Source organism: Symsagittifera roscoffensis, chromosome 1, assembly GCF_963678635.1.
Source record: "Symsagittifera roscoffensis chromosome 1, txSymRosc1.1, whole genome shotgun sequence".
In the NCBI taxonomy this organism is placed as follows: domain Eukaryota; kingdom Metazoa; phylum Xenacoelomorpha; order Acoela; family Convolutidae; genus Symsagittifera; species Symsagittifera roscoffensis.
In genome coordinates, this window is record NC_087062.1 from 18,281,857 (window position 1) to 18,305,021 (window position 23,165).

The window sequence follows — 23,165 nt, forward strand, 5'->3', positions numbered from 1 at the left end:
TTTGGAGGCGGAATTTCCAAAACCTGAAAATCCCTGAGGGCATTCCATCATAGGATTGCTAATTTCAAACTATGAAGTTTTTTTTGTACTAGGAAGATTTACAAAACTTGTAAGTACCTGAAGTACCCTGATGACAGTCCACCATAGAATGGCTAATTTCAAATTTTGTCAGGGTTTTTTATTAATTTTTTTTAAAAAATTTCAAAAATTAGTCAAAAAGTCATATCTCGGAAGCAAAAACAATTTGAGCAGACGCATTTGGAGTCAACCCTGACAGTACCCCAGTATAGGGTAGCTAATTTCAATTTTGTTAGCTTTATTTAAAACTAAACTTTTCGGACTTTTTTTTTAAAATCATAAAAACGCCATATCTCGGTAGCCAAAAGGATTTGAGCAGTTCCAAAATCCTGAAAATCCTTGAGGGCATCCCGCCATAAGATAGTTAATTTCAAACTGGGGAATAGTTTTTAGTCAATTTAAAAATTCTTTAAAAATAAATAAAAAAACGTTATATCTCGGAAGCTTACAGAATTTGAATAGACAAGTTTGTACGAAAGATTGGCAACCTCTGAAATTACACTGAAGCAGTCCACCAGAGGATTGTGAATTTAAAATTAAGTGAAACTCTTAATTTTTTGAAAACTTTTCCGAAAATCGTTCAAAAACGTCATTTCTCAGAAGCTTAAAAGATTAGAGCAGACACAATTCAATGCATGATTTGCAACCACTGAAAAAACCCCATTATAGGGTTGCTAATTTTAAATTTGGGCTACTTTATTTTTATCTTATTTTTTCAAAAACTTTTTAAAAATCAGAAAAACTGTCAGATCTTAGAAGCTAAAAAATTTTGAGCAGTCATATTTAGCAACAAAACTTGCAACTTCGAAAGTACGCGGAGAGCACTCCACCATAGAATGGCTCATTTCAATTTTTTTGAATATAACAAACTGAAAGCATCCACACTAACTTTTCTTGTAACAAATCGCAAAGCATAAAACCACATTATGTAACAATTATGCATTTTAAAAAATTGCGAGATAAATTGAGCTAGAAAATTTCTGAAATCGAGTTTTTAGCAGTACCAGTCGAATTGAAAAGAAAAGAAATTTACCAGCTAACATGCCTCAATTTAAAAAGCGGACGCATTTTAAATAGTATACGAAAAAGTTTATTCAAAATTTACCAGGTTCGAACCCTCTTATTTTGTTGGTCTGCATCCCTACCTCTACGCTACAGATTCATGATACCTTGAAGCTAAAGTGCTATTTGTAAAAAAAAACACTCCGTGTTGATATCCTTAGCATTGGCTGCACTTAATAGCTGGATCAAAATGAACTTTCAAAAAGAGACAGATTTTGCCGCAAAAATTGCATCGCAACAATATTTGCGACCAGTAGCGGATTTAGGGGGGGGGGGTGACTTCTTTAGGGATTCGACCCCCTGCCGACCCAAAGGGTCCCCCTTTTGTACTATTTTGAGATATCAATATCATTTTAAGGCTGACTGACCTTTAAGGCTGATTTTTCTAAAGGCGCCGCAGTCGCCAATCTATACTAATTGGGGGAGAGCGCGCGCCGAAAATACGCAACTTTTTGGTCGAAATTTTCCAAAAAGTGCCTAAAAACGCCTTTTTTCCAAAAATTTGCCTGCTAGGGTCATTGGGAGAGCTCAGAAAATCAATTTGATTGACCTTAATAAAACGGTCGACAAAATTCAAATTTTTTTTTTTGAAAATCCGCCCTCCACCTTGGGAAATTCCTAGATCCGCGCTTGTTTGCGACTTAGGTTGGAAAGAAAAGAGAGTTCATACTATTACACAAGCTATGCTTGTGTAAAAATGCATCAACTGTGTTAAATTATTACTAATCTAATGACAAAGCACAAATCAAAAAGCTGTAAAGGTGCCCCAAAAGTGGCACAATATTTGCGAAAGTTTTTAAGTTCGTAAACAACAACCTATCAGGAAAAAATTCAACCAAGTAAAATAAAATTAAAATTTCGCAAACTGCATTAATTGAATTTATGATTGTATCATAAATGACATATAATGACATCAATGCAAAGTCAATTTCCTAGTTTTGACCATCATAAAACTTAAAACCGGCAGGATATGCCGAAAACAAACAATTGAATTGGAATAAGATACTTTTTTGACTGTTGCCTCATGCAGTTTTTCAGTTTCAGTTACGGAACACATATGTGCTCTGTTTCAGGTCAGACTCGACCCATCGTCCTTTTCCCGCCATCTCAATCTGTTTTTTGAAAGTCTTTTTCGCTTGAGACATTTCTTTATTATTCAGTTTGGCATCCTGATAAGACATTGTCGACAGGCTGTCGTCTATCTGGAGCACATCTTTTCGAAGCCTTTTGTATCGGTGCAAGAAAGCACTCTTGCAAACCCGCGAAGAGTCCGAGTTGCCGCTAATATGACATGGCGAGTTAGGAGTGACCACGCCTACAGTCAAAAAAATATAAGTAAAACTCTGCAAGCCCCGTGCTTGAATTTAATCAAATGATGTCACCCAAGAAATTATTCAGAGAAATATTTTATTGAATTCTAGTGGAAATTGCGTAGAAACGACCAGATAATATACAAAAAAGTTCTTTTTGATTAAAAAATCCAATTTACCTGTAGTTGGATCTACAATCTCGACCTGAGGATCCAAGTGCTTCCAGTTCCAAGCCAACAGAGGCTGCTGTTCTCGGTCGAGGTCAATAGTAGCTATTTGACTGTTGGTCGTTCGCCCCACACAGGGATGTGACAAACAGTATGGATGATTGAGTTTCGTTAGCTCATTGTTTTGGTTTCCACGACAGCAGATCGATCTGACCAGCGCGGTGTGGTAATATTTTGCCCCTAGAAAAGAATTATTTTCTTTCACACTAGGCCAATTTAAGCAGAGCATAGAACAAAACACAGTACAGGAATCAGTTCTCTAGATCCGACTGGCGATATTTTAATTAAATTACTTGATGACAAATTTTTGACAATATCGGTGACCTTAAAAACTCAATTGATCAGAAACCGGCGCTTTTAATTCGATTTTTTGACGCAGTAAAAACTAGATTTCCTTCGACGTCACAAATAGCAATTTTAGGTTGATTAATTTCGCTCAGTTTTGTTCAACGAAACAAACGTTGCCACTAATTGGCATTAACTCCATTTTAAAACCACATCCGCACCAATGTTGACAGATGACAAGTATATTGGCTCAACGAAGTAGGACAAGAGGGTGCCTTGGAGTCCCAGGACATTCCACTTGAAGAGTTTGTCACTGCAAGACACACTTCCGCATTGATGGTCAGCACCATTTGAGGACTGCTTCGTGTACAGACCTCTTTCTTTACGGAACACTCTGCCCGATTGTTGCAGCAATCCGGGAAAGTGCTCGCCTAGTAACAGAAAAGATTTAGAAAAAAAAAAACGAAATCTGACTTAGAAAAAATGCACATGAGACATTACAGAAACCACACAACTTCAACTCGACTATTCACAATACTGAAAAAATTATTCAAACTACTAAAAACTCAACTAACCCGAAGCAATGGTTTCCAGGTCCCTTGTTGTCAGTCTGGCATCATGGTCCAGTTTCTTTCCGTTATCCAGCGCTTCTCCACAGGGACTGATTGTCATGCAGAGGTGGATTTGTAAGTTCTCTTTCAAGGCAAACTTATTTCCGTCGAGTCTGCTGAAGATTGAGCCGTCAACCTCGCCTGCTATTAATCGACCGATTTCTCTGTAACACAAACTCGCTTTGCTCACTGTAAATATGAACATCTTCATTTTGAACATTCTAATAGAAAACAAGCCTGCTCGTACACAGGGCGAAGCTTTGAATGTCTTTACTGCCTTTTAATTGATCTGCAAAATTTTTTGTAAACGTTTGATAAACTACAAAATTGAGACAGTCAGTAATAACTTCAAAAATACTTTAGCCGAAACCCTGTAAGCCGAAAAAAGTTCAACAAGACTTAAGAAGTAAAAAAGTTAATAAGACCCACTCAAACTCAAAACAAAAACACACACACGCAAACTTTTTTCGCTCGTCGCACGAGGCAAAAAGAGGCCACTAAGCCGACATAAAATAGGAAGAAACCTATCAAGCCGAAAAAAAGAAAAACTTTTTCACTTTTTCAAAAATTTAGTTTTTCTCAAAAACTAGTCTACCGGCTTTCAAAAAAGTGGTACCAAAAAGAATTTCGGCCCTTCAGTGGTACCAATAAGAATTTCGGCACTCCAAATCTGAAATTTCAGTTTCAATCGAAAGGACGTGTTGTGTGGAGCTCGCTCGCAGAAGAGATTACGCCTAAACGTTTCTCACGAAAATTCAAGGAGTTTCAAAAAAATGGTCAAAAAATCGCAAAATTGACTTTTTTGAGGGCCTTAACTTTTCGTGAGAAACGTTTAAGCATAATTTCTTCTGCGAACGAGCTCCCCACAACACGTCATTTCGATTGAAACTGAAATTTCAGATTTGGAAGGCTAGATTTCGGGAAAATGTAAAGAAAAAAACCAAAAAATTTGGTCAAAAAATCTCCCACACACTTTATCGAAGTCTGTAGAAAGTGGGGTAAAGTAAAAAGAGACTAGTGGATTATTCAGGCACACAGTAGAGTGACGAAATTCTTATTGGTACTACTTTTTTGAAAATCGGTAGCTAGTTTTTGAGAAAAACTAAATTTTTGAAAAAGTAAAAAAATTTTCCGAAGCGTCTGAAAAAAAAGTAAAAAAAACCGGATCCCATACGTTTTCATATTACCTGCTATCAAACCTGGATTTCGAGTGACCCCAAAAACCTACGTCTGGCAGGAAAGTTCTCGAGAAAAGTCAAACTTTCAAAAAACGGTAAAAAGAATAAAAAATTGACTTTTCTGAGGGCCCTAACTTTTTGTGCCAAAAAAATTGAGCAAAGTCACGCATGCAAACGAGCTGTCCATCATCCGTTTTTTAAAAATTGAACCCAAAATCTCAGATATGAGAGTGTATTTTTGATAAACTTCATAAAATTTAGAAAAGTTCAAAAATTAAAAAAAAAAAAAGAACGATAACTTTTTGAGTAAAAATATTCTGAGTGGCCACTAATGCAGTGAACCTTCCTACTACCACTTATCTCCATTGAATCTACAACCTCAAGTTTAATAGGTTAGGTAGAAAAAATGAAAAAGATTCAAAAAACGGTCAAAAAAAATTGACTATTCCGAGGGTCATAATTTTATGTGTAAAAAAACATTGGTCAAACCAGCTTCTGGAGGGGAACTTTTCAAATCTATTCTTTTCATTGAAACCAAAATCTTATATTTGGTTTCAATGAATAGAATATATATTTTTTTAGTTTGAGAGAAAACGAAAAAAAGTCAATAAAAATATCGGTCAAATATTCCACCTAAGACTTTTTCGAAGGCTGTAGACAAAAGGGTAAAGCAAAAAGAGACCAGAGGAGTAAGCAGGCACACATGGGTGCAGGCAGTCTTTTCATGGATACCCTTTTTGAAATCGGTGCGTTTGTGAGAATAAAAAACAAAATTTTTGCAAAAATAGATATGCAAAATTTCCAAAGCGTTTAAAAAATAAAATAAAAGCACCCCAATCTCATTCATTTTCATGAAACCCAATTTAATCAAACAGGAACTCTAGGCAAACATGCCAAGCAAGACAAAAATAAAAGCATATTAGCAACTGAACAAAACTTAAGAAGCGGAAGCAAGGTTACAATCTTGTTTCACCGAAAAAAAATTGTAAGCCCCCCCCCCCCGAAACTATTCTGTAGTAACTAGTAGTATCCACCCAGTAGTTAAATTTGAAATTTGATGAAAATGAGCATGTTACCTGAATAGGATGTCAAGTGACGAGCATGTCAAGCGATTCAACTGATTTTGTTAAACAAGTTGTTAACCCGGAAAAATCTACATTCCGATTTGATAACGCTTGCTAATCGCAAGCGTAACAAGGAAACAGAAAAATGAATTGTTTTCCAAAAAAACTTCAACTTGCAAATTTTGAAGAAAAAATACGAGCCTTGAAGCTCTTTCAATTTCATGTACAATTCAGGCTTGATCCTTTGTTGATAAAACTAACCCAATTTGAGAAAACTGGATAAATAATTAAATTTTTTACTTCGCTTCGAAATTTCATAATTAAATTTCATTTTCGAAGATAGAAGTCGATCGATTTGTGATACAAAAAGGAGAAAAGAAAAATCAAAAACTAAAAAACCTTCAAATCATTTTTCGAAAAAAAAATTATAAGATTGTGAAAAAAATTACCTGCACCATTTGAAACTAAATAAGGAGCATTCGCAATGCTGAATTAAAGCCAAAAAAAGTCCTCTAAGAGTGAACTAAGCCCGCAAAAATCAGCAGACAGACAATCTAAAATAGCCGAAACTTTAACTTCCCTTAATACAGCTACGGCCTAGAATCAAACTCCCGGGCATTGTCGTCTTAATCATGGGTGTGACAGGAGCTTGGACGAAAACTGACCCTTCAAAAAAAGTCGGGCAACGGGCACTAAGACTAATCCGACAAAAATAAATAGACATGGGATAGTGCAAAAAAGCACAAAAACTCAAGTTTGCGATAAAAACAGATCCCGGCCGGATGCGAACAACAAGCCTTTGCTGTCTCAAGCAAGTAGGTTACCTCTACGGCAGATGCGCTGGATGGTTGGTTGAATTTGAATTGATAAAATATGATCATCAACAGACAAATGGAAAGAGTCAAGAAACGCATACTTTTTGAAAAATCCGAACTTTCGAAATTCGAAGACAACAATAGATGTATTTAAAGATCTTCTGAAATTTTAGAAGAATTTTTGATTGCCATTAGACAAAATTATTTAAACTTGCGAAAACTGGATCAATGGTTCACTTTTTATTCCGCTGGGAAATCTGAAACCTAGATTTCAGTTTCGAAACTAGAAGCCGATCACGTTTTTCTAACCTTTCCGCTCTCGGTTCGATAGTGGAGTTTGCCTTTCTTTTAACAAAGGAAATGAACTGAACTTGAAAAGAAATCAAAATTCAAACCGCAAAAAAAGTAAATTTGAGCCTGTACAAATTTTAAGACTTTCCCTGAAAAAAAATCCGAAAAAAGTATTTGCGACCTTTATAAGAGTCTGAACTACGTTCATCGACTCTTAAAAACAGGAAAGCCGCTAAGTCAGAAAAAAATTTGAAAAAAAATAGATCCATCAAAATCAATAGCGCTTGTTTTGAACACAGAAGCGAAGCTTCACTTCGCAAACACTAGCAAAAACACGACAAAAAGCAGCTCTAGAAAAAGCAAAAAAATGGCAATAAACCACGAATTAGCAAAACCTCTGCTAGGTCTAGGATTCGGTCTGCGCCATATTAAAAACCAAGTGATAAATTTCGCTCCTAGCAACAAATCAATTATGGCAAATAAGCTTCCTTTAACCAATTTGGAACGATTTCTATGACGGATTAAATCTCCGCTTACGCGCTAACAGTGCGAAATATATCTCGTGTTAATTGTCCCAAATAGGCCAAATGGCAATTTTTAAACCCCCATAACTTGGCAAAAAATGATCACAGGTGAAATGTCTTTTCAAATTTAAGCTCAGTTCAATTTTAAGTGTGAAGAAAAAAACCACCCCGAGCACAAATATTTCACTACTGTCGTTACGAAAGTCGGAACAATAAGTCTGTTTTATATTCCTTAGCAATGGCTGTATTTAATAGCTGGTTATTGATCAAAATGAACACTTTCAAAATGAACACATTTTATCGCAACAATGTTTGCGTTGCAACAATTTTAGCGACTTAATTTGGAAAAAAAAGATAGTTCATACTAAAACACAAGCATTGCTTGTGTAAAAATGCATAAACTGTGTTAACTTATTTCTTATTGAATGTCAAAGCACATGCTATCAAAAAGCTGTGAAGGTGCCGCAAAAGTGGCACCTATAATTGCGAGTTAGGTGGGAAAAAAACAAGGTTCCAATTTATACCTTAAGCTGACGCTACTGTGAACAAAACAAATCATATGACAACATAATGTGAAACTAGCATCGGAAGAAAATTTACCAAGCAGTAATAACGCCAAAAATACTTAGGCCGAAACCCTGTAAGCCGAAAAAAGTTCAACAAGACTTAAGAAGTAAAAAAGTTAATAAGTCCCACTCACACTCAAAACAAAAACACACACACGCAAACTTTTTTCGCTCGTCGCACGAGGCAAAAAGAGGCCACTAAGCCGACATAAAATAGGAAGAAACCTATCAAGCCGAAAAAAAAGAAAAGATAAATAAAAAAATGAAACGTTGACAAATTGTTGATAACGGATAAAATCTCTGGTATTTTATTATGAGAACAGTAGTGGTTTCTAAGAGTTCATTTAATGTTGAAACCGTATTGTTTTATCAGCCTAATATCTGCGGCTAACTGTACGCCGAGCTACAGTTGAGAGAGTTAGTCTCTTCAATGACAATAAATGTCACGCATTATTGACCTTGTTATAGATAACAATATGAACAATTAGGCCAAGGCCATTATACGGTTACTGCAAATGCAGGAGCAGTTGCGGTACCACATACCCCGCTTGACCAAGAAAATTTTATAATACATTATCAAATTTTAATAATAATGCATACGAGTTTTAATACTCAGTTTAAGAAGTTTTTTCTTTTGGCTTTGTTTCTTAATTTGTCTCTTGTGCATTCGCGACTTGGTTTCATCACTTCTTCTTTCTCCTCATGCTCTTCCTCAAATTTAGTGGAACCCGCCACTCAGCATTCCAAGACCGGTTAGTATCAAGCGCCTCGCTGCCGAATTTTCTTCTAAAGAGATGTTTTTCCAGTAGACCAAATTTCGTTTCCACCGAATTCGTCGAATCGGGTTTAAAAGTTGCTAGTTTGATCCTGTATGCCTCTAAAGCGGCCTGATTCAAATCCAAGAGATCATTATGGTATGAGATCGACTTTACAGAGTGTTTGATTGGATCACCGTATCTACTCGGTCCTTTTTTCGATCTCCCGCTTTTGCGTACAGACGTTTCTTCCTCTTCTGATTCGTCTGAAAACCCTGGAGGGTTATTAGAATCTTCATCATCTCCCGCATTCTTTTTAGAATGTAATATATCTGCCGCCGTACGCTGTACTCCTCTCTCAAGTACCTGATCAGCCAATCGATTCCAATCTGCTGCCGTTAAATCTTTACTGTTGAAAGTGTCCAGAATGGTTTCTGGAGATTTATTGCGTGATATTTCTTTCTTTTTACCGGTTTTAGTGCTGTGAGGTGTAGAAGTCGATTTTGGGACCACCGCTGAGTTTGACGAACACGCTTGAGGTTGTTGTCCTTCGTCTGCCGCGGCAGCGCACTTATTCTTAAGATTGACTTGTTTCGAATCTTTTGTGCCTCCGCCCCCTTTTATTTTAGACGGTTTGGTGAAGGGTCCGGCCATGTTAGGTTTAGCCCTTTTCACCGCTAGATTTAGACCACCACCTTGCAAGATATCTTTTGATGTGACCACTGTGGGACTGTCCTGGAATTTTCTCTGTGCCTCTACTGGATCCAAAGTTGCTGCTCTAGCAGTAAATCCTCGTCAGACCCACTATCCTTAGCTTCTTCTTGTTCCTCAGATTGCCGTTGTGATTGTTTTTGCTGTTTCTTCTTAGGTTCTTCTCCTGTTGGGGAACGACGATGGTTCACTTTGTCCTGCACGACAACCTTAGCTTTAGCAATGTCACTCTTCCTATATATGGCCCCCGCTGCTGTTTTGACAGTAGAGGGCGTTTCTGCAACAACTTTTCCTCTCAACGGCCTTGTGAGGGCCTTTCGAATTCTCCTCCCCACATCTTTCCTGATCAGTATGGGTGACCATTGACGCTGACTGACGATATCTTCTGGTTTATCCTCGATAAAGCCACGCTCCCACGAATACAACATTTCTTTACCTAATTCGGGGTTAATCGTACTCGTATCCTCCACAGTACGCCTTAGCTCATTTGCAGATGTGTCACGTCTGGTGTGGTTCCACCTGGCATTATCTTCCAAGAGTTCCTTTAATGCCGCGCTCTCGCACGATCATGGGCTGAGTCAACTTGCTGTTTAAATAATGGGCTCATATCTCGGCTGTTTTGTCCTTTTCTGACAATTTTCAGGCCATCGCGAGACTGGTCAATGCGCCTTTTGAGTTGTGAGGCAGTGAGCGCAGAACGTTCCAGGTGTTCTTTATCTAAACGATCAGAATTTCGTAAAAATTTGTCACTCAGAATTTTAAATTCAGTTTTTGGCAAATCGACCAAAATGGGCTTCGAATGGCGACATTTGTATTGTTTTTTTGTTTACTCCATCGGAGATCACGAAGTATTGTACTAAGACATAGTTTTGTTGATGTTACATTTTCATCTAGTAACATAACTCCCAATCTCCTTTTGATGGTTTGTATAGTACGGTCCACTAAGCCGCATCCGCGATGATCCCCGACCGGACAGAATTTTTGTTCAATGTTATTGTCAGAACAATATTTTCGCATAGTTTACCTTTAAAACCAGAGAATTGGTCGGTTCTTATTGATTCGGGTATTCCGTGAATATCAATGTAGGAACGAAGAAATTTCGTCGACGATTTTCCCCCTGTTGATTTAGTGATCTTTACCGACAGAAACTCAATACCTATCTATTGCTACCAGCAAATATATATTTTTTCCTTTATAGTCTTTTAGTGGACCAGCATAATCTAATTGAACTTCTTGACCCGGCTGCATTAGCAGCGGAAGAGGTTTACTAGCATTTTTCGGTATGATGTACTTAGCATTCTTACCGTAGCGGGTGCAGCTTCTGCATTCCTCCGCCAGATTGACTATATCTTTGTGCATGTGCGGCCACCACAGGTATTTCGAAACATCTAGCATCGCTTCCTGACCTGGGTGACCGCGATAAACTCTCTTCAGCACTCCTTGCGGCAATTGCCCCGGAACAGCCAGCCTGTTGTCCACTAATATACAATCATCCACCACGGAGAGTTGGTGCCAGAGATGATTTGTATAGGGACCCATCAACTCGAAACTATGACGATCGTTTCTTTCAATTACTCGCAGAAGTCTATCCATCCAAGCATCCTCAGAGATCAACTCTACTAACAGGTTTCTGTCGAACAACTTTGTAAGGTTGTCGAGACTATTTTCTGTACTCATCTCCACTTGTCAAGGGTCGTCTTTCCTGGATTTGTGAGTTATCTTTTCTTTTTAATCACACTGACTTCTGGGCTCTCGGACAGACTTTCAGCCGTAAGATCCACTTCTATTATCGGTGGTTTTTCTCTTTGGACATTTGTCTCCAAGTTCTGTTCTCGTCTGTTTCTATCTTCCAATACTGTCCGTGCTTCGAGTTCGAGTAAGCTTTTCGGGTTACTAGATTTTTCTCCCCCCCATGAGGTCCCAAAATGAGATTAGGTTTGTCTCTGCTGAGTTGGCAGATGTGATCTCTTTATGTCTTTTGGGTTTGATTGACCACTTTACTGTTCGCCACTCGACTTGGGGTAAGTCTGAATCGGAAGTGTCCGAGTCCTGTCTGCTGCACGCTCCTCTTTTCACCATACGTGTCCGGGAAAAAGTAGTTTCCGTCACCTGCTCTGTCAACTCGTCCCTTCGTTCTTCATTTTGTCTGGTCGTCAACTCGTCCCTTCGTTCTTCATTTTGTCTGGTCGTTATCTTCTTCGACTTTCCTGACCCCGATTGGTTTTTGTCCATCCTTCTACTGATCGCCGATTGGTTTGAAATTTTATTGCAATCTTTTTTGTTTGAATTTTTACCCGACTGTTTAATACGAGAGATTTTGCTTATTGTGTTTTTCTCATTCGGTTCTCTTTGAAAACGCGAGCTTTGACCGTTTTCGTTCCGGTCGAGCTTTGTCCAGTTTTGAACAAACCGGTCACCATAGCAACCGTGTGATGAGTTGTCTTTACAGTGGTTAATTTCGCTTCTTATTCCAGATTGTTCTAGAATGTTAACGTCAATCTTTTGATCCGTTTCGATAAACCGACTGCTCAGACAGTCGAGCGCTTTGTGAAAGTTTTCAATCGAAGTCACTACAAATCTCTCATCTAATTCAGATTCAGGCTATGGATCTCCATTGGGCTCTCTCGAGAGATAATCAACGATACCCATATCCCTTCCAGGAATATGGATAACCTTAAATTGATACGGTAGTAATCGGTCCACCCACCTAGTTAGTCGAGATTGATACGTTTTATTTGATCTATCTATGCTCCCCCAAAGCAGACGTTAAAGCTTTGTGATCTGTTGCTATGACAAATTCTTTTCCCAATAAATAATGTTTGAAGCGATCTACAGCCCAAACTACTGCTAGCAGCTCGAGTTCATTAGTAGAATATTTTTTTTCTTGGGAATTTAGATACCGAGATGCAAATGCAATCGGCACCCATTCGTTTTGATCAGACCATTGATCAAGAGTAGCCCCTAGGCCACTGTGACTGGCGTCGCACTTTATTCGAGTTTCTTTAGATGGATCATAATAGTTTAACAAAGCGATATTGACTACTGCTTTTTTTATTTCCTCAAATGCTACAGAGTGTTGATTGTCCCAATCAAATTTTTTCACTGGTAGTCGAACATTCTTCATTTTCTTTTTTTTTTCATTTTCTTCTTTCAACAGTGGTCGGAGTTTATCAGTTAAATTAGCCGCATTCGGAATGAACTTAGATAATTGATTAATGCTACCCATGAACGATCTAAGTTGTTTTAGTGACTTGGGAGTTTGTAGATTTGCAATGGCCTCCGATTTCGTAATTTTCGGTATTATACCTTCTGCCGATAAATTATGGCCTAGCCAATTCACAGAGGGCTGAAAAAATTCACATTTTGAAATTTTCAATGCGAGATTTTCATCAATCAACCTCTGCAACACATTTCGAACCAATTTCTCATGATCCTTAGCTTCTCCCTTTGATACAATTAAGATATCATCCAGGAACCAGGAAGCAAAAGGTGTTTTTGGAATGATTCAATGTTCTATCCATTGCTTTTTGGAACTCAGCGGGCATGTCCGCCAGCCTGTAAAAGCCTGTCAGAAACCTATATGTTCCCGTTGCCTGACCTCCTACGATGTTGAAATTGCATTGTTTTGCTGTGTCCGCAGTTAGCCTTATTTGACTGTAGGCATACTTTAAATCCAACACGGTGAAAAACAGTGTACCTTCTGCTGTTGCCGTGATTATTTGACTAACCCCATCTATCAGTTCATCCACGTTTGGCATCTGATATTTATTTTTATACAAATGTCTATTGATGGGTTTTGCGTCCAAGGATAACTGAATCGAATTGTCTTTCTTAATTGTGATGACAATTGGAGCGATAAAACAATCAATTGTACATTTATCCAATTTCTGAACATGCCTTTCCGCAAGTAGTTTTTCTAGCTCTGCTTGTACTTTATCCTGAATGTGTATCGGGATTCTCCTACCTTTTTCTTGGATCGGACATAAAGGATATTTAAATTTTGTACTCACAGTATGGTTCTTTGACTGCCCTTGTCTGTCAAAAAGGTCTTTAAATTGACTAAAGAATTTTTGTTTCCAACCTTCTGACTGCTCGCACAGTAGCACGTCAAACCTGGATCTTCGTGTTGGAGCTGGTTTCTGAGTAGCCTGAATTCCTAGTTTACCTTGAAGATCCAGACCTAGTACACACCGCATAGGTCTTTCCGTGATTAACAGCATTGCTCCAAACACTTCCCAACCCGCCGAACGCAGATTCGCTTTCAATGCTACTAATATCAAAATAGGTCGTTTATTGTAACCCACAAACTGCGCGGACAGGTTAAGCTTCTCTGCTGGAATAAATTTTGAATTCGTAGGTCCTTCCAGAATTTGTTTCGTTGTCGCCAAATTCAGAAGTGATACTGGACTACCCGTGTCTATAGTCATATTCAAAATATGACTATCAATTTTCACTAAGGCCTCCAATACTTTAACTTGATGAGATTTTGGATTCCTTCGAATCTCAACTTTCTCAATAGTTTCAGACTTTCAATCATCGCTTTCTTCTCGTCGTTTCCTTCTTCGTACACATTGGCTAATACTCGTTTGTTGATGTATTTTTCAATTTCTGCAATAGAGGTTAAATCCTCTTCTACCGCCATTATCTCAAATTCGTCACAGGAATCAAAATTTTGTATTAAATTACATTCCTCTTCCAAACTAGAATCTTCAATTGCAACTTCGTTAACTTGCTGTGATTTGCATATTTTTGCAAAATGATTGGTTTGTTACAATTCTTACACGATTTACCCATTGCCGGGCAGTTTTTCAGATGTCCTTCTCCAAACACTCTGCCACATCGCGTGCATTGTTTTTGACCCCCCTTAGATCTTGTGGCATTTCTGTTGTCATACTGCTTCCTTCTATTCTGATTCTGACCTTGTCGTCTAGGGTTATACCCATTGTTTCCAATTGCCATAACCGGTTCTTGTTTTATTTTCATTTGTGAATTTGAAAATAATCCTGAGTTGTTAGTACTCGTTGAAGACTTTTGAAATGCTTGAGTAGTTTGTTTCCTTTGTTCGAATTTTATTGCACGCTTTAGAACTTCTTCAGGAGAAAATGTTTCAAAAGTTAGTGTGTCTTGAAGAACAACATTCCTCATCCGGGATATAAATAGATCTCTCACCAACTCTTCTTCCAGTCCTCCCAGCTCCGCCTTTGCTGCTTGTGCAGTCAATGCCGCATGAAAGGATTCGAGAGTTTCATTCGTTTCATGAGATCGTGCAAACAATTTGTATCTCTCGTAAGTAATACATTTCGTTTTCTCAAATGAGATTTTTGCAAATCGCACTATTTCCCGAAAACCAAGTTTGGATATTTCTGTGTGCGGATTCTTTTGGATAAACTTTTTCTTTCCTTCCGCGCCCAACGCGAGAAAAAATTGTGATGTCAAACGTTTTCCAACTTCGTGATAGAATACGTTGTGTCCTACTTTAGGTCCTCTCATAACCCGTTCTTCATTTTCTAGAACAACTCTGTCCCGTGCCAATCTGTTCCGGGCTTCTCTCTCTGCTACTGCAGGCGCATCTTCGTTTTGTACCGGTGGTTCAGGAACTGGTAGAGGTTCTTCCAAAACAACATTAGGTTCTTCTAACATTACTTCTGGATCCACATTCTCTTTGACTGTAACAGCTAATAGGAATTGATCAAACCATGTTTCGAAATTCCATGGTGGATCTGAGTTTGCAGAAGCCCAGAATACTAGGATTCCCATATCTGTCCTATTGTCTTGAGCTGTAAAATCGGATCCTGCTGTCTGCGCCATGTGATAACGGATAAAACCTCTGGTGTTTTATAATGAGAACAGTAGTGGTTTCTAAGAGTTAATTTAATGTTGAAACCGTATTGTTTTATCAGCCTAATATCTGTGGCTAACTGTACGCCGAGCTACAGTTGAGAGAGTGAATCTCTTCAATGACAATAAAGGTCACGCATTATTGACCTTGATATAAATAATAACATAATATAATTTATAGATAACAATATGAACAATTAGGCCAAGGCCATAATATGGTTACTGCAAATGCAGGAGCAGTTGCGGTACCACAGTGGGTAAAATTAAAACCATCATTGAAAGCAAATTTCGGATTGGACAGATACTTCAAATGCACAAATAATATCTGTCGCGTAAATATGCTGCTGACAGAGGCTACCAGGAAATGAGTCCAGACGAGCCCATGAGAAAAATTATTTAAGGGGGAAAATCTAGTACCCAATAGCAATACCCTTGCCTATCCAAAGTGTAGACTTCATCCTGAAAAAAAAAACATTTAAAAAAACCGCCACGACCTATATAAGACTACTAAATTCATTCATTACTCTTAATCAAAGACTACGGGGTATAATCCATCGCCATTCTGATCAAAAAACACATTCCTTGATCACTGGTCCATTCTACATTCCTGCACCAAAAAAGTAGCAACAATTATCGCGCGCGCGTTAAGTGGGCATAGCTCATATGTAGTAAATCGTACAACAAGACGAAAAAAGTTTTCTCACAATATAAGACAAGTTCCGCTAACTTCTCTTGCATAAGTTAGCAGAAGCCACAGCAATAATCAAACCAACACCTAGAAATATCTGCGAACACCCTTAAGTTACTTGAAACTATTTTCACAACTGTGATCTCGCCTAACAATTATATGTACGAACTATGAGCCCAAAAACTTCGAATGTGTACCTAAATTTCGTAAGCATTTAAAAAGTACTCACTGGTAAAAAAAGCGTTGAAGCGATCGTTTGGCCAGAACCATTGCGTGACAATCACGAATCTCTTTACCCTTGGAGTTAAAGTCAGGCTCTTTTGCAATCACATGGGATCCTCCCGCCAATGCAACAACCTCGCATTCTGCAGCGTCATATCCCTTCTGTATAAGGAATCCAGCGAAGTTTGAAGAGAGACGCAGCCGATCTGGATTTTGTTCCAAGTTGGTGAGGAGAAAATTGACTTTTCGCTGAAATATCTCGTACACTATGTCGCACTCGTTAGTCGACTCGAAACCTGGAGGCGGAGCACTCAAGTCCACTAAACATTACATAAAAGACTAGTACATCAGCTGACTTCAATTGGAACTAGAGTAAAATTTTTGAAAGAACATCAACCATACATGAAAATAGTGTTTATATGTCAAATTTAAATCAACTCGCTTTTTCAAAAGGTTGGGAAAAAACGCCTCCTATTTACCACCGCTAAAAACTAAAAATATACACGGAGGTTTGTATTGACCTTTTCATGAGTTCACAAATGCTTGTCTTACTTGCAAGCTGTTTTAAGAAACCACCACCTAACTTGTTCTTAAAAAAGATGTTACAAGAAGTCTAAAACTTAAGAGAACTTAAACATTTTCCATGATAGCTTTCCATACGACACTTGGCTTTGGTCCTTCTTAAATAGTTCAAAACAATTGATTTTCACTTTTTTTTGATGTGCAATAAAGTGAATTTGCGCAAAACTGCTCAATTAAAAATTATTTTATTGCCTGATGATCACCAATTCATTGAGCAAATTTTCAAAAATTTACTTAACTGCACATCAAAAAAAGTACAAAAATTTTTTTCTGAACCAATTTAAGAATGACCCAAGCCAAGTATCCTACGGAAACTTATCATGGAAAACATTTAAGTTCTCGTAAATCATGTCTTTGCTATAATGTCATATTAAGTATTGTCTCCTTTGTCAAAAAAAAAACGTTCAATTTCTACACTGCCTGTAAACTTTGACACAGAGGCGAAGTTGCGCTTCGCAAACACCTACGAGAACACGAGCAAAAGTAGCTCTATCAAGTTAAATAAGAAACAGTAGAAATAAGCTTAGCAAAAATTCGGCTCCGTGACGTGAAGGATTCGAATCTGCGACCTACTGCAATCAATATATTCTGAGTCTCACGCACTATACCCTCCGCCAGTCAAACTTAACAAGCGACAAACAATAGTCACGAATAAAGCAGCTAGATATGCTAACAAATTGCCAATGCTATTCAGCACCACATCACATACAAATATACTCAATTTTGCGAGTAATAATTTGGAATATAACAAAATGAAGGCATCCACACTAACTTTGCATGAAATAAATCGCAAAGCATAAAGCCACATTATGAACAAAATATGCATTTCAAAAAATTGCGAGAAAATGAGTTAGAAAAATTCTGAAATCGATTTTTTATTATTGTGATGTTATAATAAAAATATAACATCACAATGCAGTTGATGCATTTTTTCGGTTCATTTGATGAATTAAAAATGCATCAACTGTGTTAATTCATTACTATTCGAATGTCAAAGCAGCTGCTATCAAAAAGCTGTAAATGTACCCCAAAAGTGGCACCAACATTTGCGACTTAGGTTGGGAAAAAAAGAATTTTCGTACTAATGCACAAGCTTCGCAAGTGTAAATAATATTTCTTAATATATATCAAATTTCAGGAAATTCAGTGTTCTTTTTTTAAGATGTTATTTTGAACAAAGGTTGGGCAATCTGTTAATAACATACCAGTCTTATTCGTCGGCCCGTTGATAATCTGCGTAGAAGCCACCGAGCTAGAAGCCACAGTGCTAAATCCAATATCCCGCTCATAAGTCTGTCGCTGCTGCTCAAACTCTGAGTCCGTTACCGAGATCGTCAAACCTTTTCTGGCGTTGTAAGGATTGGCGACTCCTCCTAGTTTCTCTTCTTTCGGTTCCTGTCCGTGCAGGGCGTACATGGCGATTGAGGCCGCTTTGGCCTTGGCGTTTTTCTTGGTCAGAGCCACTCCCTGTGGATGTTCATAGCCGTTAGTTATGGCGACGAAAGCGAAAGGGCCGTGCATTGAGTTTTCTTTCTTCACCGCCACCTCTTTAAAGGCAATGGATTTCTTAAATTGGCCGCCGTATTCGGTCAAAGCGCTGAAAACAAAACCAATTGTACAACAGAACCGCAACCCATCAGCCAAAACAAATAAGATTATAGAAATTTTGGGGACAATTTAAAGGTCCTTTTTAGTCGTATCTGATTTTTAGGCCAATTGAAGCAAAATCAATTATTGAGGGGTGTACTTTCTAAATAAGCACCGCATCCCAGACTAAAAAAGAACCATTTACCTCACAGGCTGTTTGATGCCCTTGACAAACTCGTGAAACAGGCGAGTATTCGTAGGCGCTGTCGGATGGGGAGCCCTGGCTGCATCTAGAGACGGCGTAAAGTTATTCACAAGTTGTCCATTGATAACCCTCACATTTCCGTGTTGAAGCGACCCATGAATTGAGCTCTCCGTTCTTTCGTAGCCAATATTTTTGGTCTTCACTTTGCTCTGTTTGTTTTTGGACGTCTCTGTGATAGGAACTTCCGGAGGGTCCAAGACTAATTTCTCTCCCGGTTCAGGAGGAAGTTGACGCACCTGCGGAGGACGCCTGGGAGCACCAAATCCCCAATCGATGGCCGACGAGGCACTGTCACCAGTTTCATTGAAGCCCCAAGCTGGTACAAAATTTCAACTTAATTTTGCCGTACCTTTTTAACGCTGCAGTTCAAAAATTCCTTTTGCGTTCCAAAATCCTCGCAAAAGTTAATTTTATCACCCAAAGCTGATTCAAATTTCAAATGATTTAAAACAAACAGAATATTCCCTACAATAGGTTTTTATTCCGCCGAAAACTATAAAAAATTATTGAAATTTTGTAACACTTAACAATTACCTGCCATCTGCTCAGGCACAATTATCTTGCACAAACCACCAACAACAGTACCAAACTCGCTCTACTTCACAGTAAAGCAATCTTAATCTGAAAATGAAATAACAAACCAATTGAGTTTTCACAACTACCTGGAACTGAATGGACAAAACTAAGAAATTAATGCGAAACAATGAAATGCGAACAACTGTAGCCTGACTGTAAACAAGAAGCACAGAAAAATTCGTCATACTTATCATTACAAAAAAAAACGTTTTTCATCAGACGCAGGGGCGGGTCTAGGATTTTCTCGAGGAAGGGGGATATGGGCGGATTTTTAATGTTAGGTCGACCAAATTTTTAATGTTAGGTCGACTTTTTTTAAATCGACCAAGTTGATTTTCCTAGAGCTCCCAGAACACTGAAAAAACCCTATTTTAAACAATTTTTTTGCGCAGCAGGCAAATTAAAAAAAAAAAAGTCAAAATGCCGTTTTCGAACCTTTTTTGGAGAATGACCAAAAATCGCGTTTTTTCGGCGCGCACTCGCCTTCAAAATTAGAATATATTTGCACCGAAGGCGCCGTTATAAAAACTTCAGGGTCAGTCGGCCGCAACTGGATGTCAAAAAAACTAAATACTTCTTCTCGGCAAAAAAAGTAATTCAAACTTTATTAAATCATGACCTCATTGCAGAGTTATCAAGTTTTAGTACAACCATTTAACTTCGGATATTGAACAGGCGAAGAATTTTGACAAACACAAGAAACAAACAGCAAAAAAGAACAAAGAAATGACAAGATACGAAAGTTTCAAAGCATAAACCACCTGAGACTAGGGAATTGTTTGAAACACGTCAATAGTTCAGTTTCAGGTTCGTATCCACAAACCGTAACACGTTAACTCGCAAAAAAAAACTCGAATAGTTAAGCAATTAGCATAGTGGTAAGGCGTTCACTTTGAAATTGTCAGATCGTGTATTCGATCCCATGCCATGGCAATGATAGTGTGTGAGGACAATCTCTCACTTGACCTCCAGCTTCAGGTCTACCACAACCTGACCAAATTTGGCTGCAATAGTGGTACCACGTAAAAGTTCTAGACGCAAAAAAACGGCCCTGAGTCGCAAAAAACAGCTTCGCTCAACAAAATAACACTGTCTGGAATGTGGGGAGATAATACAAATGGACTATCCTCGATAGGACTGTTAAGGCCTACTGATAGCTCCTCTGCGATTCGCAGAAACTACAATTATTATTATAATTACTATAATTACGCCTAAATTCTGAGACGCAACTACCCGCTTAACACTAAAAACAGCCAACTGATAATTGGAAAAGTGTAATCAACTAAAAGAAAGAAAAAACTGACTTTCGAAGATAAACCAGTTTGAGAAAACTGGATCAATAAGTTAACTTCAAATTCTGCTAGGAAATCTGATTATTAAATTCTAGCGTGTAACGCACCTGCAGTACTTCTAACAGATTGATGAGCGTGATAATTGCTGTTTAGTAAAATACATTCAAAACAGCGAAAATAATGCAATAGACGAGCATCCAAGAACGCTTTTTAGTTCAAAAAAAGAACAGAAACAATTTCAACTTAATGATCTTTTTGAACTAAAATTAAGAATCTTCAAAGTGCTGGGTTTCAGGTCGTAGTATTTTGAACTCAGAAACAAAACCCTAAAAAGGCCGACAACTTTCCATAATAAACAATTTTAATGCTAAGATCTTTGAACTCATGAATGAGACTCTTGTTTATATTAGTTCTTTCCTTTTGGTAGCCCGTAAAAGATCTTTTGCTGCCATCAATAGATAAATCTAGCGTAATTATTTCAAAAATAGACTTTTTTCTTAGTTTGAATCTTAAATCTTAGTTAAAAATTTTTTTTTTGAAATATCATAAAAACGTCATTTTCGAAAACTTAAACAATTTAGGCAAGTATACTAGGACGGAGGCCACATCTGCAACCAGTAGTAGTAACCTGACTTCACCCCCACCACTCCTGAGAGTACTTGGGCATCACCCCACTATAGTGTTGGAAAGTTCAAACTTTATTAAGTTATTTTTAGATTGAGTTTTATGAAAAAGCTGGAAAAGAGAAAAAAGGCATATCTCGAAAACTGAGATGATTGGAGGAGTCAACCTTTGAGGAAAAAATGGCATTATCTGAAATTACCTTGAGATCAACCCATTATAGTGTTGGGAATTTAATGATTTGGTAAAACTTGATAACATCGAACTTTTTCTAATAACTTTTGAAAAAAATACTGAAAAAACGTCATGTTTTGGAACAAATTGACTTCAGCAGCCATATTCGGAAGAAATAATTATAACCCCTGAGACTACTCCGGCAGTACCCATCTATTGGGTTGAGAAAATCCAATGTTGTAACTTGTCTGCTAATTTTTGAAAAAAAATCATAAAAAAACGTCTCAACTCGGAAAATTGAAGCTTTTGAGCAGTCGTAGTTCGACGCAAGTTTTGCAAGTGCAGGCAGTTTCCTCAAAGTACCCAACAACAGGGTTGGGAATTTCAAATTTGGTGAAGTTTTCAAATTTTCCAAAAACTTCGAAAAATCACACAAAACGGCGTATCCCGAAAACTAAACGGATTTGAGCGGTCATTTTAAGAAGCAAGGTTCGCGACCTCAAGAGTATACTGACAGCGCCTCACTACCGAGATGGAATGTTCAAACTTCGTGAAGTCTTTTCATCTAATTTCTTTGAAAATTTTTTAAAAGACATAAAAAACGCCACATCTCGGAAACTAAATCACTGGAGCAGTCGCATTTGTATGTAAGACTTGAAACGGCTGAGAAGACACTCATAGTACCCAAGTACAGGGTTGGAAATTTCAGTTTTTTGTTTTTTATCTAAGCTTTCTGAAATTAAAAAAAAAACGTCATAACACGAAAACTACAAGGCTTTATTTGGAGAAAAAATTCGCAACCCCAGAGAGTACCCTGACAGCGCCCAACTACGGGGTTGGAAGTTTCAATTTATTGGAAATTTTTTAATTTCAAGCCTTCTGAAAAATTTAGAAAAATCTCAAAAAAGGTCGTAAACTAAAAAAATTTGGGTGTTCAGATGTGGAGGCCGAATTCGCAACACTTGAGGAAACACTGAGAGCAAACTGAATTCAAATTGGAAAGCCGAAAAAAGACCTAAACATTGCAATATAGTATGCACAGCGGTGAAGCGGAGCTTCGCACTACTTGCGATGCAACATTAACAAAAACATTAGTAGAAAAATTTTTAGATGTTGAAAAAACTACGTGAACCCAAGTTTTCGTATATCTCGACAAAAAACAACTACGGGCCTACCACAATCCGTAACGTTTTTCTGAAAAAAAGCTGTTTATGGTCGCATAAGCAGAAAAAATTTCCAAAACCTGGTTTCCGACACCCCTGAGAATTAGGCCGGTAGTTTTCGCGTAAAGTCAACAAATTTCCAAAAAAAAATATCAAACTTTCGAAACTTTCACTTTTTTGAAAGCCGTAAATTTTCTTCTTATAAAAACTAGGCATAGCTAATTGTAAAGGTAGGCTTTCAACAACCTATTTTACCGATTAAACTTATAATATAAAATTTGACTGGATAGTTAGCAAGGAAAAGTCCAAAAAATGTTCAACAAATCGAAAATTTGATGATTCCGAGAATAAGAGCTTTTTGTGTGAAAAAGTCATGCAGAAACGCTACGCTGAGAGAATTCACGCAATATTTATTTTCGGATGAACCCAAAGTCTCAGATTTGGGAGGGCAGATTTTGAGAAAAGACAAAAACTTAAAAAAAGGGTCACAAAATCAAAATTTTTTACTTTAGCGAGCAACAAAAATTTTGGAGTCAAACTATTTTTATAAGTGAATAGGAACCAAAATAAAATTTATTCTGAGAAATGAACCCAAAATCTCACATATGACAAGGTAGGTTTCGAGAATATTCAAAAAGTTTAAAAACGGTCCAAAAAAATCAAAAATTTGACTTTTAGAG

At 37.7% G+C, this 23,165-nt stretch overlaps 1 protein-coding gene across 1 annotated transcript in view; it reads right to left on the bottom strand.

The window, feature by feature from the left end:
• Positions 1–1,899: 1,899 nt before the first annotated feature.
• Positions 1,900–23,165, bottom strand: part of LOC134839395 (adenosine deaminase domain-containing protein 1-like) — a 136,558-nt gene continuing 115,292 nt past the window's right edge. The window contains exons 2-9 of the mRNA XM_063854956.1: positions 19,194–19,277; positions 18,600–18,975; positions 18,013–18,404; positions 16,233–16,545; positions 3,538–3,737; positions 3,184–3,393; positions 2,630–2,857; positions 1,900–2,455 (exon numbers count right to left, since the gene is read on the bottom strand). Of these exons, the coding sequence (XP_063711026.1) occupies positions 2,181–2,455; positions 2,630–2,857; positions 3,184–3,393; positions 3,538–3,737; positions 16,233–16,545; positions 18,013–18,404; positions 18,600–18,975; positions 19,194–19,200 (2,001 nt within the window). The 5' untranslated portion in view covers positions 19,201–19,277 and the 3' untranslated portion in view covers positions 1,900–2,180. The remainder of the gene's footprint in view (positions 2,456–2,629; positions 2,858–3,183; positions 3,394–3,537; positions 3,738–16,232; positions 16,546–18,012; positions 18,405–18,599; positions 18,976–19,193; positions 19,278–23,165) is intronic.